This window comes from Carcharhinus amblyrhynchos, chromosome 5 (genome assembly GCF_965287045.1).
Source record: "Carcharhinus amblyrhynchos chromosome 5, sCarAmb.v2.hapA, whole genome shotgun sequence".
NCBI lineage: Eukaryota > Metazoa > Chordata > Chondrichthyes > Carcharhiniformes > Carcharhinidae > Carcharhinus > Carcharhinus amblyrhynchos.
In genome coordinates this window covers 34,217,903-34,234,291 of record NC_137328.1, presented here as the reverse complement: position 1 = coordinate 34,234,291, position 16,389 = coordinate 34,217,903, and the positions used below count along the sequence as shown (strand labels likewise).

The 16,389-nt window shown below is 40.0% G+C and overlaps 1 protein-coding gene across 4 annotated transcripts in view; it reads right to left on the bottom strand.

Annotated features, from left to right (window-relative positions):
- The window catches only part of LOC145342956 (sodium-dependent phosphate transporter 2-like), an 80,050-nt gene that overhangs the window by 22,744 nt on the left and 40,917 nt on the right, over positions 1–16,389 (bottom strand). For all 4 annotated transcript variants that reach the window (XM_080188607.1, XM_080188605.1, XM_080188609.1 and 1 more), the window contains exons 2-5: positions 12,367–12,953; positions 8,202–8,342; positions 4,567–4,652; positions 4,359–4,455 (exon numbers count right to left, since the gene is read on the bottom strand). In XM_080188607.1, the coding sequence (XP_080044733.1) occupies positions 4,359–4,455; positions 4,567–4,652; positions 8,202–8,342; positions 12,367–12,655 (613 nt within the window). In that variant the 5' untranslated portion in view covers positions 12,656–12,953. The remainder of the gene's footprint in view (positions 1–4,358; positions 4,456–4,566; positions 4,653–8,201; positions 8,343–12,366; positions 12,954–16,389) is intronic.

The window sequence follows — 16,389 nt, the reverse complement described above, 5'->3', positions numbered from 1 at the left end:
GGACAGGACTGTAGAGCTTAGATCCAACCACATGTTGTGGGATTGTTTAGCTCATTCTTATCACATGCTGTGTTGCTGTTTGGCACGCTAGGTGTTCTGTATTGTAGCTTCACCAGCATGACACCTCATTTTTAGATATGTCTGGTACTGTTCCTGGCATACCCTTCTGCACATTTCATTGAACCAGGATTGGTTCCCTTGCTTAAATGGTAGAGTGACAATAATATGCGATTGAGGAACTCTGAATTACAGAGGAATCTGAGTGTCCTAGTATGTGAATCACAAAAGGTTAGTGTACATGTATAGCAAGTGATTAGAAAGGCAAAAGGAATTTTGGCTTTTATTGCAAGGGTAATGGAATATAAAAGTAGGGATGTTTTGCTACAATTGTATAGGTTTTGGTGAGACCTCATCTGAAAGCATATTGATTATTGATATCAAAGTACATTAGAAGCAGCTCAGAGAAGGTTCACTTAACTGATACCTGGGGTAGTCGGAGGTTAAACAAGCTGGCCCTGCATCCACTGGAGTGAAGATCAAGAGGTGATCTTACTGAAATATACAAGACTTGAGGGACTAGACAAGGTGGGTGCCATAATCGTGTTTCCTCTCTTGGGAGAGACTACAGCTAGGAACATAGGACTTAGGAGTAGGCTATTTGGCCTTTCAAGCATGCTCCACTATTCATCAAGAGGACTGCTACTAGTCCTTGTCCCAGCTCCACTTTTCTGTCTGTCTTGTCCAACAAAAAGTCCTGAATAAATTTAATGACTTTCAATGAGAAAATAAACTTACTGATAAAGTACATCCCAGAGTTCTAGATTCCTTCACAAGAGGAAACATTTTCCTGTTATCCACCCTATTCAGTCCCCTCAAGATCTTGTATGTTTCAATTAGATTAGCTCTCATTCTACTAAATTCCAATGGGTGTAGGCCTGCTTTGTTTTTTTTCACAAGACAAGCTTTCATCTCAGGAATAAACCTCTTCTGAATTGTTTCTGAATTATATTTTTCAAATAAGGAGATCAGGCTTGTACACAGTACTCCAGATATGGATTCAGCAAGGCCTTGTATAGCTGTGGTGTAGTGAACTAGTAATCCAGAGATTACTCTGATGGTGAAATTTGAATTTAATAAAAGTCTGGAATTAAAGTTGATTTATTAGTCACAAGTAGGCTTACATTGACACTACAATGAAGTTACTGTGAAAATCCCCTAGTTGCCACACTCCGGCAGCACCTCTTCAGGTACATGAGGAAGAACACAGCATGGCCAATAAGCCTAACCAGCATGTTTTTTGGACTGTGGGAGGAAATCCACACAGACATGGGGAGAACATGCAGACAGTGACCCACACTAGGGATTAAACCCAGGTCCCTAGCACTATGAGGCAACAATGCTAATCACTGTACCACCCCAGTCTAATAATGATCATGATCATCATTTTTAAAAACCCACTGGTTGATTAATGTTATCTAATCTGGCCTCCATGCGACTCCAGATCCACAGCAATGAGATTGATTCTTAACAAAATGTCCTCTGAAATGGCCTATCAAGCATTTCAGTGGGCAATTATGCTGGCCCAATCAATGGCACCCATATCTGAAGCCAACAACGCACATATCTAATTAATGAAAAATAAAACCTCCCCACCCTTATATATTCCTTTCCTCTAGTAATAAATGTCAACATTCCATTTGCCTTCCTAATCACTTGTTGAACTTGTATGTGAACTTTGTAGCAGGACACCCAGATCTTTCTGTATGACTGAATTCCACAATTTCACTCTGCTTGTCATGTTGGAAGGAAGAATAGAAACATTCGTGTTATACTCATTTGCCAATTTTTTGTCAACTCACCTTCTTTGCAAACTCTTATTGACATTACTTTCCTACCTATCTTGGCGTCATCAGCAAATTTTGTATCCACATATTCAGTTCCTTCATCCAAATCATTATTGTAGATTGTAAACAATTGAGAACTCAACACTGATCCCTGTTTCACTCCATAGTTACATATTACCAATCTCTTTATCCCTACTCACTGCATCCTGTCAGCTAACCAATCCACATTACTAGGTTGTGATTAGGCTGTTCCCTGGTTGGCTCTCGAACACACTGCTCTAAGAAACTGTTCCAAAAATCTTTATGAACTGGTTTGTCAGGCTATCTTTGTCAAATTGATTCTCGCTATTAAAGTCACCCACAACTATTTTTTATACCTCTGTTACATGCTTCATTGATGACTTCCTATATGCTCCGCCCAACAATGTAACTACTATTGAGGGCCCTGTAAAGTACTCCCACAAGTGACCTCTTAGCATTGCTATTTCTCATCTCTACCAAAAATGATTTAGAGGAAATGAGATAAGGGATTTTCATGCAAGATGGAGTAGAAAAAAAATTTTCTTCTCTCAAGTCATGAGACTCGAATTCTGGAGGCAGAGTTATCGGGTGTTTTTAAGGAAGAAGTTAGATTGACTCTCATTGGTCAAGAATCTAAGGTTATCAGGGATATGTAGAATGTGGCACTGAGGCCTCAATCAGATCAGCCATGATCTGAATGGATGGTGGAGCAGTCTTAAGGGCCCCAATGACCCATTTCTAATTTGCATGTTCATATCTGATATGCCAGACCAGGAGGTTCCAGATTGTGGTCGAATATTGTTTCTGCTGATGCCCAGTTTCAAATTGCTAAATCCATTTAGCACAGTAGTAGTGGTAAATGATGCAGGATATTGTCAATGCAAAGATGGAACTTTATCTCCACCAGGTTGGTCATTCCAACCAATACTGTCATGGACAGATGCATTTGCAACAAATAGATTGGCAAGGTGGTGGTAAAGTAGGGTTTTCCCTTCACCATCTGCTACAGGCCCAGTCTAGTAGCCAAGTCCTTCAGGACTCAGATAGTATGGTCAGTAGTGTTGCTTTCGAGTCAGTCAGTCTTGGTCATGGATGTTAGAAATTCTCCACCCAGAGTACATTATGCCTCGGTAGTGTCAAACATGGAGGAGTTCTGATTCATCAGCTGACTGAGGGTAGGTAGTAATCAGCACAAGGTTTTTTTTTGCCTGTGTTTGACCTGATGCCATGAGATTTCATGAGGTCTGTAATCAATACTGAAGACTGCCAGATGACTTCCTGCTGACTGTATACCACTCTTTGCCATCTTGGAGGGGTCTGTCCTCCCAACAGGAGAAACATGCCCAGGAATGGTATTGTCTGGGAAATTGTAAAAGAACAATTAAGTGAATATGGCCACATTAGGCTTGACTAGTCTATGAGACAGCTCTCTCAATTTTGGCACAAGTTTCCAGATGTTAATAAGGAAGATTTGGCATTGGAAATGGCAACAGCAAACCCAGCCCATCAATGCTACAGAGGTTGATGCCAGCTGGTCCATTCAGAGACATTCCATTTAAGATTTTGTAGTGGGTTTGTATACCATTTCAGATGACAGTTAAGAGTCAATCGCATTGCTGTGGGTCTGGAGTCACACACTGGCCAGACCAGATAAGAATGGTAGATTTCCTTCCCTCAAGGGCATTAATTAATAGATTTGTACAACAACTCAATAATGATTTTGCAGTCAACATTATTGACAGTAGCCTTTTTAATTGCAGATTAATTGAGTTTAAATTCCACCAGCTGCCGTGGTGAGGTTTGAACCCATGTCGCCAATGCGTTAATCTAAACCTCTGGAATACTCACCACTTCCCCATCAGCAAGTGACAGGGCAGTGCGTTACTAACCTAAATCAGTGTTCAGCTGTTGCATTAAAAAAAGTAGCATATCACAGTTGGGAAGAATTCATGGCCGAATAACTTATAGCTACTGCCTCTCCAAGAGGTGCAAATTTTATTTGAATTAGCTTAAATATGCATCATTCCCCAGTTATAATTTAAGAGTTACAGACTTGGTTTCAAACACCAGACTCATTACTTCTGATAGATTCAAGGTCATTAATTTATACAATCTTTCTCTGTTGACAAGTGTTGCTTAGTTACAAAGCTATCCTGGAATTAGAACGTAGATCACAGCCAGAATGAAGCAAGGCTTAAAACTTTAGTTCCTATTTTTAATAGCCAGTTATTACAAACACAACAGGACTGATGAGGATAAAACATCTGCTGATTATAGCTTGGGAGGTCGCCTTTGATTAATTTCTTCTACCAGTTCGCCAACAATGGTTAAACGTGGATGCGGGGGAAATTGATCTTGCTGTTGCTGCTAGCTCATTTCAAAGCCCATTTTCTTTTCCTAGGGGCAGAGTGTAAAATGGATCTGCCAATTCACTATCACCGAAGACTGACTTCAGCCACTACAGGCCTATACCAGTTTCTAAGAGGTACTTACTTGGAGCCCCTGTGTATAAAATTGAGAAGGTATTGATCCCAATAGTAGCAGCATAAAAGAGTGGGAGTGCCCGCAGACCATTTGGCACTGGATTTTCCTACAGAAATGACAATGCAATTAGTGTGTAGAAAATCAGGGAGTGGAGGAGAAGAGTATGGTGGGAGATGGGGGTCGCAATTTTCAGGATTAATTTTTTTAAAACACTTACCTTTTTCAAGATGAAAAATCGAATTAGGACGAAGAGTATGCCAGACATGGCGCCAGACAGAAGTGGAGAAATGAACCAGGAAGCAACTGCAAAGACAAAGCCCACAAGGCAAGATGGAAAGGAAGTGTTAGAAATGCTTAAGAAGCAACAAACATAAAGGAACTAGTTGAATCAAACAGCCTGGTTTGCCATTTCAGTGTAATTCAAGCCAGCTTTTGGGAAGCTATCCATAAGCAAAACTAAAAAAACTTGAAAACAAAATTATTTGCTTCCGACTTGGAAAAGGTAAACAAGAAACAAAACATGTGAACATGTAATATTCGCCAAAATAGGGTCAGGGCACAGGTGAAGTTAAATGTCAGCAGGACAAACCATTCCAAAAGGTGATTCCTCTGTTATAAAAAGGAAAGATGTGTAACAGGTACATGAGGCCCTGTTCACATAAGGCTGCCTCCAAAGAGAAACTACCAAAAAACCCTGCCTGACACTAATCATATGAACCAAATCCAAATAGTCTGGTAGGGGCAGGGAGGGATCTTTACACTTTGGGCACAGTTTTGGTTGGGCTCTTTGAATACAATCACAAATTCAGTGCATCTGTAAATAAGCCTTGCAATACACTCGCTCAATGGAACAGCACGAAGGAAATCAGCATCTGTTACCAGAAGTGGTTCAGTAATGCAAATTGCTATAGGTGCTTGCAGTACCATCTCATTCCACTATCTGTCACCTCCAGGTGCCATCTGGCAATGCTCGCCTAGTTACCAATCCATCCTCCCCTCTTCAAATCTTACCTTATCCTATAGTTTCACACATTCTCATTGGTCTCACTGCTCCATAATAATTACCATTGGGAAATGTCTCAGATATAGTTTAAAATCTCTCCTTACTTATCTCTAACCTCCTCCAGCCCTACAAACAACCACCCCTCTCCCACCTCTGCATCATTCCAATTTTGACGAGGTATATCCCTTTTCAGGGCATCTTCAGCAGACACGTCTTCAGCTATCCAAGTCCAGAAATGTTCAGATTAGGTTGATTAGACAATTTAGCATGGCCATAGTGTCCCAGGATGTATAGGTTAGAGGGATTAGTTGGGTAAAATGTATGGAGTTGTGGGATTGGGGCTGGGGTGGGATTGTCATCCGTGCAGACTTGATGGACCGAATGGCCTCCTCCTGCACTGTAGGGTTTCTACCTACATTCAGGAATTCCCTGCCTCATCTCTTCCTGTGCTGAACACTTCCAAAAATGCCGACAGTGCTCATGAAAATATTCACTTTTTAAACAAAAAGATAATTAAATGCTCAGGAATCTCAAATTAAAGACTCAAATCCTTGTGTGCAAAAAAGTGACAGAAATGTTAAGTGGAATTACAGGACACAAGTAATTTTCCATCCTGGAGAGATTTTAGTTTTAAGTTTCAAATTGTCCTTATGAATTTTGGAGTAAAGGAATTGTTTATCATTTGATAGAATATATATATTGTGCACAAAACAATATTCTCTTTGTGATGATACAGTTATACTTTACTTTTCAAATATGACATTTAAAAATGAACTTCAATGCAATTAAGATAATCCATTAGAAGGCAAGTCAAAAACATGATAATGCGAACAGAGAACAAGCCTGAAAAAAAATATATCACAAGGGACTGGCAAACACAGTAAGAAATCTCACACCAGGTTAAAGTCCAACAGGTTTATTTGGTAGTAAATAAACTACCAAATAAACCTGTTGGACTTTAACCTGGTGTTGTGAGACTTCTTACTGTGTTTACCTCAGTCCAATGCTGGCATCTTCTCATCAAGACTAGTAAAACCATGGTAACTGTTGATGGCTGGATCCTAAAGCATAACAATCGTTATCAGGGTTAGCTAGAAATTAAAAAGTGAATTCTTGATTGTTCCACTTATTTCCCTTTTAAGCAAATTATCTGGTCATCCTTTTAATACCATTTCCATTCGGAAGATTACAATAGGATATGATTAAAGCTCGGCTCAGACTCACACAAAGCAATATTGGTGACATTCAGGACACCATGCAAAATGTAACACGTTCATCACGTTGAGGTCAATTTCAGAATTTTTGTTCTGAAGAAAATCTGACACTGTTCTCTCTCAGGCTCTCACCTCACCATCTCCCATTGTTATTGAGTTAAATAAAGGTCTCGCTGGTTTTCATGAACTTGGATCATCACCACATTATTGTATATGAATATTATGAAACTCATTAATGAACTGCCAGGTCTGAAAAAGAGTTAAGTGGCTGAGGATCTTTTCTCTAGGAGAGCAGATGGGTGACCTGATGGAGGTCTTTAAAATTAAGTTGTTCAATAAGATAGACTTGAACTGTTTCTACTTTAGGGGCTTTCCAAAACCAGAGCTCACAAATACAAATTAGTAGTTACTAATTCCAGAGAAATTTCTTTGCTCAGAGTGGCAATTTGCATCTATATGGAGTATTTCAGGCATATAACATTGACGTGTCTAAATTGGAGCTGTGAAGTGACAGCATCAGCATTGATTTGGGTCACTGGTGTGTTGCTCCCAGGCAGCATTGGAGAAGGCATTCAAGGTGTGGAACTCCTATGTTTCTTGCCATCTTTCAAGTGTCCTTCACTGAGGGAATCTAAGAGTGATGTTCCAAAATTGGGGATTTCATTTTCCGTTCTCTTTCCAGGGTCCAGCAAAAGATGAAAAGCCCCAGGGAACCACCCTTGGGATGTCATGAGGATTATTTCTGGGACTTTAAAACCAACAGTGGTTTCCTGCATTAGCACATATTGAATTTCCTGCAAGGAAAACATCCTCTTCTAAAGACCACCACCAACTAAAAGCTAACAAAGCTTCGCTACTGTCACAGGATGTCAAATAAAAACGCTTAATTGTCTGAAATCCTAAGAAACCACACTCTGCACCCTACAAACTGATGACAGCTCCATTTCTCTATTGCATACTTCCTGAAGTCCGACCTGAGCAAGGAGATCCCAGGTTTTAACCTTCCACAGAAGGTGTGCACAACCGTTACTTGAAGATCTGACCACTGGTTCCACAAATGGAACGAGGAACACATCAAATTGTGATAGTGGCTATCCAAGGCAGATTTCACCCCCCCTTATACTGAACTTCTGCACTGACAGACCCATTCTTGGTGATATCATAATCATTCACACTGCTTCAGCTAAAGCTGCTGAGGTTAACCTTGACATTAAACTACAACTGCTTCCTGAACACACAAGAAACGTTGGCAGCTACATAATTCTGTGTATGAGAAAGAAAGAAAGCAAAAGAATTGTTGATAAGCTGAGATGATGCAAAGCATGACAAGACTTTGTATGGAGCATTAACCACCTGCATTGTCATGCTGGGTTAAAATGGCCTGTTTCAGTGCATTTGTATGTTGTGAAATTTTGCATAATATTAGCAAAGTGTGAAAAACATTTTAAAATGTGTTGGCCATACTGTGAATATTGAAGTCTACTGAGAAGCAGAGATGAAAAGAGCATCAGCTACGCTTCACATATGCGCCAAACTACACCAAGAATGAAGATGCTTACGAAGCAAAAGTGGTTGGTAGTGTTAGTGAATTGCTCATTTGCAAATATCCTCACATAACAGAAAAGGGTAAAATACCAATCTTGATGAGCTCAATCCATCGCACACTGTGAGCACCAAATGAAACGAGCGAGAAACCAATGGTGGCTCCAACTATGCAATGTGTGCCTGATATTGGAAGCTTCAGGAATGAAGCAATGAGTTGCCAGATAGCAGAACCTAGAAAAAAAACAAGAACAAACACTCACAAATTTGAAGAATTAATGCACACCATTAAATTGTATTTAATTTCAACATACCATGGCTAATACTGGTCCCGCAACCACCATCACTAGGCCAGATTATCTGATCATTATCGCATTACTATTTGTCAAACACAGGTATGCATAAATCTGCTCCATGCTTCCTACACTGAACAGTGACTACACTTCCAGAAAATCCTTTATTGGCTATAAATGCCCTGATGTCATGAAAGTTGCCATATAAATCCACTGTATGAATGCAATTTCTTTCTCCCTTTGTCCATTACGTAATGAGAGGTTACACTCAGATACGAAAATAAACACAGTCAAAGGAATTGGGTTTCTAATTCCAGAAAAAAGGTGGCTTACATGATTTAGCTGCTGAGCTGTCTAGAACATGAACTGTCCTAGCCAGCAAAGACCTCAGCACATATCTAAATACACGCACACTTCTTTCAACAGACTGAAACTGAATCGGAAACCGGACTGTTAAAATCTCGCTGGTCACTCATTACTTTACTTTGCCCTTGAGCTGCCAAGTGCTGACAGGGCAGATTTTAAGTTTCAAATTTCAATCTAACAAAGAATTTTGAAAACAAGGAATAGACAGTCTCACAAACCTCAACAGTTCTAAAAGGTGGTCTCGGGACTAACAGCATTTAAACAACACCTGGGAATTAAAATGCCAAGACTCTCCTTCTTGTCACCCCTGGAGCAGGCAGTTTCTGATTGGATATGAAACATCATCTGTCAAATTCTCATCTCCAGATGAAATTAAAGGCCTACGGCAAAGTGATAGATGGATAAAACAGATTGATTATACTCACAAGTACAAGTACAAGGCTTGTGAATATAAGCAAAATGTCATAATGGTCAATTTGACATACTTTGGTTTCATGTGTCTAAAAGTCACTTCTGGGTTAGAAGAATGAAACACTATACTTGTGGCCAGAGAGAATAAAAACAATACTGCAGAACAGCTCTCAGATAAAAACTGAATTGGTGAAAACTTTGTCTGTTTCTGTGGATCTCTGGATCTGTCTCTCTCTGTCGATGGATCTCTCTCTGTGTCCGTAGGGCATGTTTAGCTGGTGCAGGACTCTCCTCAGATAGATCTCCATCAGTTGGTATGACAATGCTAGGGGCTCCCCCTCTCCTTCTGGAGAAAAGGAACTAAGTGCCTCTGGTGTAAGATGACAGGACGACAGTGACAGTTTTCCAGGTCCACCCACATTTAAAAGGGCATCAGCAGAAAGTTAATGGCAGGTTTTTTTTTAAAGATCTGTTTTAAGCAAGGGGCTACCATTACTCATACAGTCAGAAGCACATGCACAAATTTGATCCTGGATCTTCTGGTGTTTGTTCACCTCAGCCACGATGATTGTGTGGGAGGAAGAACACACGAGAGTACCCAAGGGAACAGAGTCCCATTCTTCATTCTTACACAACTATTCCTATTGAAAATGCAGAGGTGGAGAAATGGTCATGCTTGGCTTGTGCTGCCTCAAATAGTTAGTCTGGCAAAAGTACGTCATCGACAGTCATAGCAAAAAACGTACAAAAGCCAGCATAGAATTCTCAGATACCAGCACAGGACTATCAGGATTCAAAACATACTAAAATTGTTAATTCACGTCTCAAAATTGTGTTACTGCTGTCCAAGATCAGACAATTCCTCCTCTGCCAATGTTTAAAAACCAAACTCTTTCCTCTTGTTAATCTGCTCCTCCACAGATTGAATCAACACCTCATAAAATGCAAGAAATTTAGTTTAAAAATTGCTTTTTGATTGCAGTTTATCAAATTATGCAACAGAAATTAAACAGAACATTAAACGGTCATGATGCTTCAATAAAAAGGCACAGGATTTCTTACTATTTGAAGTAAAATTGTAAACTCGTGCAATAGAGACTAACTTCAGTCTCTCATGAAACAGCTACCTCATGGTTCATGACCAAGTGAAGAACACGTAACAGATTGTGAATGAGATAGTTTGAGTGAATCAATGTAGCTTGGTCAAACATTGACCCAGGTCAGTGTGACCAAATGAGAGACCTGATGCTCACTGATGCTGTTCTCTAACACTAACCATCTCCACATACCAAGCGTCTATTGGTTGGACAGATAATCATCAGCAATGAACCAGTTCAAGTATAATTAGTCAGACAATGGAATTACTTGCAAGCGTTTCTAACCCATTACCCAAGGTAACAAAGCAAAAAACAATATTTAAATGCATTCAAATTTAGTGACACAGAATTGCAGCCTTTACTGTATTCACTCATACAGTAATGCTGTTCACCTTAATCTGAATGGGAATGGCCAGTTGCAAATCACTACCCTGCACACGAAAAAAACAGGGCTGACCAAATTCCAGCCTCATATCTTCAAAAACTTATTGAAAAAATGCATTAAAAAAAGGGTAACTTTAGAAAATAGGAGCATTAAAAACATAACTAAACAGTTACAACAACAACCGAATGCAGTGATGATTTGAATTGGCAAGTCAAGAGAAAGAAAATGTGTGCCTGCAAGTCAAAAGAGTCTTATAAAACAGAAATTGTTACAGAAAAGGACAGAAGATAAAGGCAGAATGGCTAGAAAGTAGCTGTTTGCAATATCTTGCCATTTATGCATCATGTTTTCTGCCAATAAGCCAATATTCTTTCCGTGCTAACAGTACCCTCTAAATCATAAGCTTTTATTGCAACCTGATAGTTGGGAGTTAACTAACTATATCAATAAACCCTAGACATAAAAGTGTGAGGAAAGTCCCTGTGGTGGAGTGTTTGAAAACCCAAGTTACCAATTCTTCCCAATGCCTACACCTGCCATGTCAGATCTCAAATTACTCACTGTATCCAAAAAAAGTGTTATTTTATGGCCCTCCCTTCAAAACAATGTTTTGTACTTTGGATGCAACCTTTTTGCTTTTATTAGCCCAACTCTAATTGCTGCAAGCTTATGGAATACCTTTTTACAATCGACAGGCCACTTCAGGGTTAACAGCAGTATGGAAGTGAATCCACATGGAGTGCAGACCAAATAAGGGCTGACAGGCTATTCAGTGAACTGTTAAACATTACTCTGGTGGTGGCAGCCAGCACATCGGAATTCAGCTTCATAATTTGCCATACTGGGATTTGAACTCAAATCTTTGGTTTCTAATCGAGCAACGTAAGTGCCAGACTTTACTATCAACACACTGAAGGTCCAGTTAACAGCAAGAGTGAAGCCTAGATCAATTTTCATTGGATGATTTCAACTGGAGACAGAAAAGAGTTAGGCTTAAATGCTGCTAGACATGAATTGTGCAGTTGAACCTTCTGAATAATCAACCCCTTACATTAGAAATTGCTCCTATAGGTGGAAACAATGTGGGTTTGAATGAAATATCCATTAACTCTTTTAAAAAAGGGTTAGCACCTTGTTAAATGAGTGCCAGATATATGAAAATTGCAGGTTCTTTCCCTGCAATTTTTCCTACATAAAGTGCAAGTGAGGTACCTAATTTTCCACATCCTACTATACCATCTAAAGAAAGGCTAGACAGAGGTCAACAATAGAAAATTGTTGATATCCTTGGGCAGTTAGCACTTATTTGCTTCATGGAGCTAGGAAACATTTTCAGTGTTTTATCTTTGACAGTTTTAACTGCAGCACTTTGTTTCTTTGCAATGGGAAAAGCATGGAGTCGAGTTGGTAACACTGCAATTGTTAATTGCCCCTCAGAGAGAGCAAGTTGTAGGCACTGAACTGCATTGTCCTTATCCCATTAATTAGAACAGACAAAAGCAGAAACAAAATTATGCAGTTCTCATTCGAGCTGACAACAGTGATCCCTAAATAAAGTTTGTCAGGTTCGCTGCAGTGTTCATTCAAACTACTTTTTAAATGAATTTTGATGTTAATTCTAATAGAAAGAAATATAAAGTCTTTACAAACTTCCCAAAATAAATCCAACAAAAAAAGTCTATAATCTCAAAAAGTAGGTTACTTACCAACCATTGCACTGACTTCACCAGCCATAAGCACACTTTCACTCCCATTGTACAGGTTAACATCAATGATCCCCTTCCGGATAGTTTCCCCAACCTTTGCTCCCAGCAGCACAGATCCGGTTGTTTCAAAGATGGAAGCCAGGATGCAGGCCTGGCGTAGTGTCACGACACCTGAGCCCACTGCAGTACCGAAAGAATTGGCCACATCATTTGCACCCACAGAGAAAGCAAGGATAAAGGCTATTATAAAGCCCACTATCACCATCCACACATAATTCTCCAGCATCATTTTTTTTGGATTTTTTCAAGTATGTGCACAGAAAAGGGAACTGGAAGAATCACTGACAGACAGACAGACACTCTCTCACACACATACATACACTCACAAACTAACACGCACACTGGGTTGAGCTTCTGTAAACTGTAGTTTTCTTCTGGGAAAGTGCTTTGTAATACTCGGAGATGTTTCACTGCTAACTAATGCTTCTCTGGGTAGTGTTAACACAGTTTCTTAAGCTTAAGGTTGTCAAAAGGTGAATGCATTCCATAGTTAAACGTCCAGCTTGGCAGGCAGAGATTGTCACCTCCTGTGAAAACATTAACAAAAAGGAAAGATTCAGCAAAATCTTTTATACAGTTGGGGTTCAAAAGATAAGCAAATTTACATATTGTGCAATTAAAACAGTGAGCTACGCGGTGAACACGCACCCACAATAAAAACAGCTTAGGTAAACAGTTTCATCTCTACTACCAATCTCACATTCCCACTTCCATTATTTAATCTTTTGGGATAGCCCAATGGGGTTAGGTGATTCAGTTTCCTGAAAGATGTTTCAAAGCATTAAAAGCTATAGCAATTCCTACTAAATAACCCAACTGGATATTGCAATTGTATCAAGAGAACTAGTAGTCATGGCCTGTGCACAATAAGCAAAATTATAAGCTTTGAATATAATCAATTCATATAGAAAGAAAAATGAACAGAAAATAATGAGCTTGTATTCCCTCTGTGCCTTTCATAATGTCCCAAAATATCTCAGCCTTTTCAAAGTCCAGGTCCTATTGTAATGTAATGCAACAACCATTTGCACAAAGCAAAAATCCCACAACCAGCAAGATAAAAAGACACTGCAAAAATCCAATCCCAGTAAAACCAGAAGTAAATCACAATGAGAAAAAAAAGGGGTGTAGTGTTTCAGATTCAAAACTAAGCTATGCTAAAGCTGAGACTTCTGTCCAATTAGTAGATTGTGAGTAAGCAATGACAGCTGATTCAGGACTTCTATAAACTGCTGGTGAAATCTAGCCAATGAATGCCACCTGAATTGAAACTACATTCACACGAAGAGCAAATAACATTCCAGAAAACCATTTGCAGATTTCAGTAATTCAGGCTTTAATAAATAAATGATCCACAAAAAAGGCAATATTTGCAATCTATTCTTCCATCATTTGCTTAAAAATTAATAATTCTAAACATTTCATCACTTGATTCTCACTTGCTACTAATTTTTAACCTTTCAGTAGACCACTTTTGCAATAGTTTTATCAGGAATAGGTACTTCCAAAAAAAGCTCCAAATTAATAAGCAAGCTTTTTAATATTCTACCGAAAGTTTGATAACAAAATTAAACTGCACTTTTAACCTAGCTTAGAATACAGGTGTTGTGAATGCGGAGAACAGTAGTCATTTAATCTCTCAACTTTTGACAGAGGTTCAAAATTCAGGATGACAAACAACCATATTTCCACATCAGTGCTCAAGACAGAAACAACTTCAGATATTTTCAGATTGCCAAACCTCAGATGTATTCTGTCTTTGCGCTTGGATATTAATTTGTTCTGGATATTTTTCACATCGCAAAACTGTTACTCTGACTCACATTCATTTCAGTTCGTTAGGTGCATTGGCCACTTTAAAACTCTCCCTCATTGTACCTGAGCAGGTGCCAGAATGTGGTAACTAGGGGATTTTCACAATAACTTCATTGCAGTGTTAATATAAGCCTACTTGTAACACTAATAAACTTTAAAACATCCATTTTTGGATTTGACATGACACAAGTGGTACTTCCTGCAACTTCCATGCCTTGCATATTTCTGCTGTGCAGCAGGATAAAGAAAAAAGCCCTTGAAAGAATAGCAGGGTATGCTCCCCCATGCTGGTGTGTCTTGCTGTGTGCCTTAGTGTGCAGTTACTACGAGGAATTGTTCCAGAAGCTACTGAGGAGCACTTACCATGAAACTGCCCTGTAGTGTCAGCCATTTGGCCATTTGACTGACACTATACGGCAGAGCTGAGCTGCTGTTCCTTGAATGGCAAAGCAGAAGTCTACAGACTTTGCTCAAACAGCTTGCAAAAAGATCAAAGCGGGGCAAAAAGGAAGCATTTGTATACAGGTTTTGTGTTGCCAACATCTGAAGAGAATAATGGAAAGGAAGGGAAGGCACTAGCTAACAGCAGAAGTCCCTATCTAATTGGCACTTCTGAACTAAAAGGAACCCATGCGCACTATAACACAGATCTAAACAACCAGGCACATGACACCACACATCTTCCATAAAACCGAACTCATCCAAAACTATATAGCCCATATCCTAACTTGCATCAAGTCCTGATCAACCAAAATCACTGTATTCATTGACCTACGTATAAGAACATAAGAAACAGGAGCAGGAGTAGGCCATCTGGCCCTTCGAGCCTGCCCCGCCATTCAATAAGATCATGGCTGATCTGTCATGGCTCAGTTCCACTTTCCGGCCCTCTCCCCATAACCCTTAATCCCCTCTCTTATCAAAAACCCATCAACCCGCTTCTTGAAAATATTTAGCGAGGCAGCCTCCACCACTTCAACGGGTAGAGAATTCCAGAGATTCACCACCCTTTGAGTGAAGAAGTTCCTCCTCAACTCCGTTCTAAAACGCCCCCCCTTTATCTTGAGGCTGTGCCCCCTAGTCCTACTGTCTTTTTTGAGCGGGAAGAGTCTCTCCACTTCTATCCTATCCATCCCATTCATCATCTTATACGTCTCAATGAGATCTTCCCTCATTCTTCTGAACTCCAACGAGTACAAGCCTAGTTTATTCAGCCTCTCCTCATAGCTCAACCGCTTCAACTCCGGTATCAGCCTAGTAAACCTCCTCTGCACTCCCTCCAGGGCCAAAATATCCTTGCGCAGGTGCGGCGCCCAAAACTGCACACAGTACTCCAGCTGCGGCCTCACCAATGCCCTATACAGCTGCAGCAAGACCTCCCTACTTTTATATTCAATCCCCTTCGCTATGAAGGCCAGCATCCCATTTGCCTTCCTGACCACCTGCTGCACCTGCAAGCTGGGTTTTTGCGACTCATGCACAAGGACCCCGAGGTCCCTCTGCACCATCGCCTGCTGCAGTTTTTCGCCACATAAATAATAGTCCTTCCTACCATTCTTCCTACCAAAGTGGACCACCTCACACTTGCCAACATTAAATTCCATTTGCCATTTCCTGGCCCATTCGCCCACCCAACACTTGCAGTTTGGCTGCAAGTGTAGCAACGTCTCAGTTTTAAAGATTTTTATCCTATTTTTCTAAGTCCTTTCATGATCTAAGCCCTCTGTCCACCCCTCAGTGCTCCTCCAATTCCAGCCTCCAGAGTTTTCCCAATTTAAATGTCCCAATGCCTCAAGATAAAGCTCTCCAATTCCCTCCTTTGAGCTTCTCAACCTGTCTCATCCCTCTAAGATACCTCTGACCAGTCTGTCCTGTAGTATGCTGAAGTGGATTTGCTGTCTAATTTTTGCTCCTGTGGAGCACTGGCATTAACTATACATTGTTGTTATGAAACCCAGCTGTGGACAACATAGTAGATAACTATAGAGCTGATGGCCATTTCATCAGCACCTTTCACATGAGCCCATGGTTAGCAAATAAATGTCAATAAAAGCTACCAAAAATGAAGGAGCAAAGGCTCAGAAACAAAAGAATCCAGCAGAGCAGTCAGTAAAATGAGCTAGGGATTGCAAATGATTTTACTAAAGA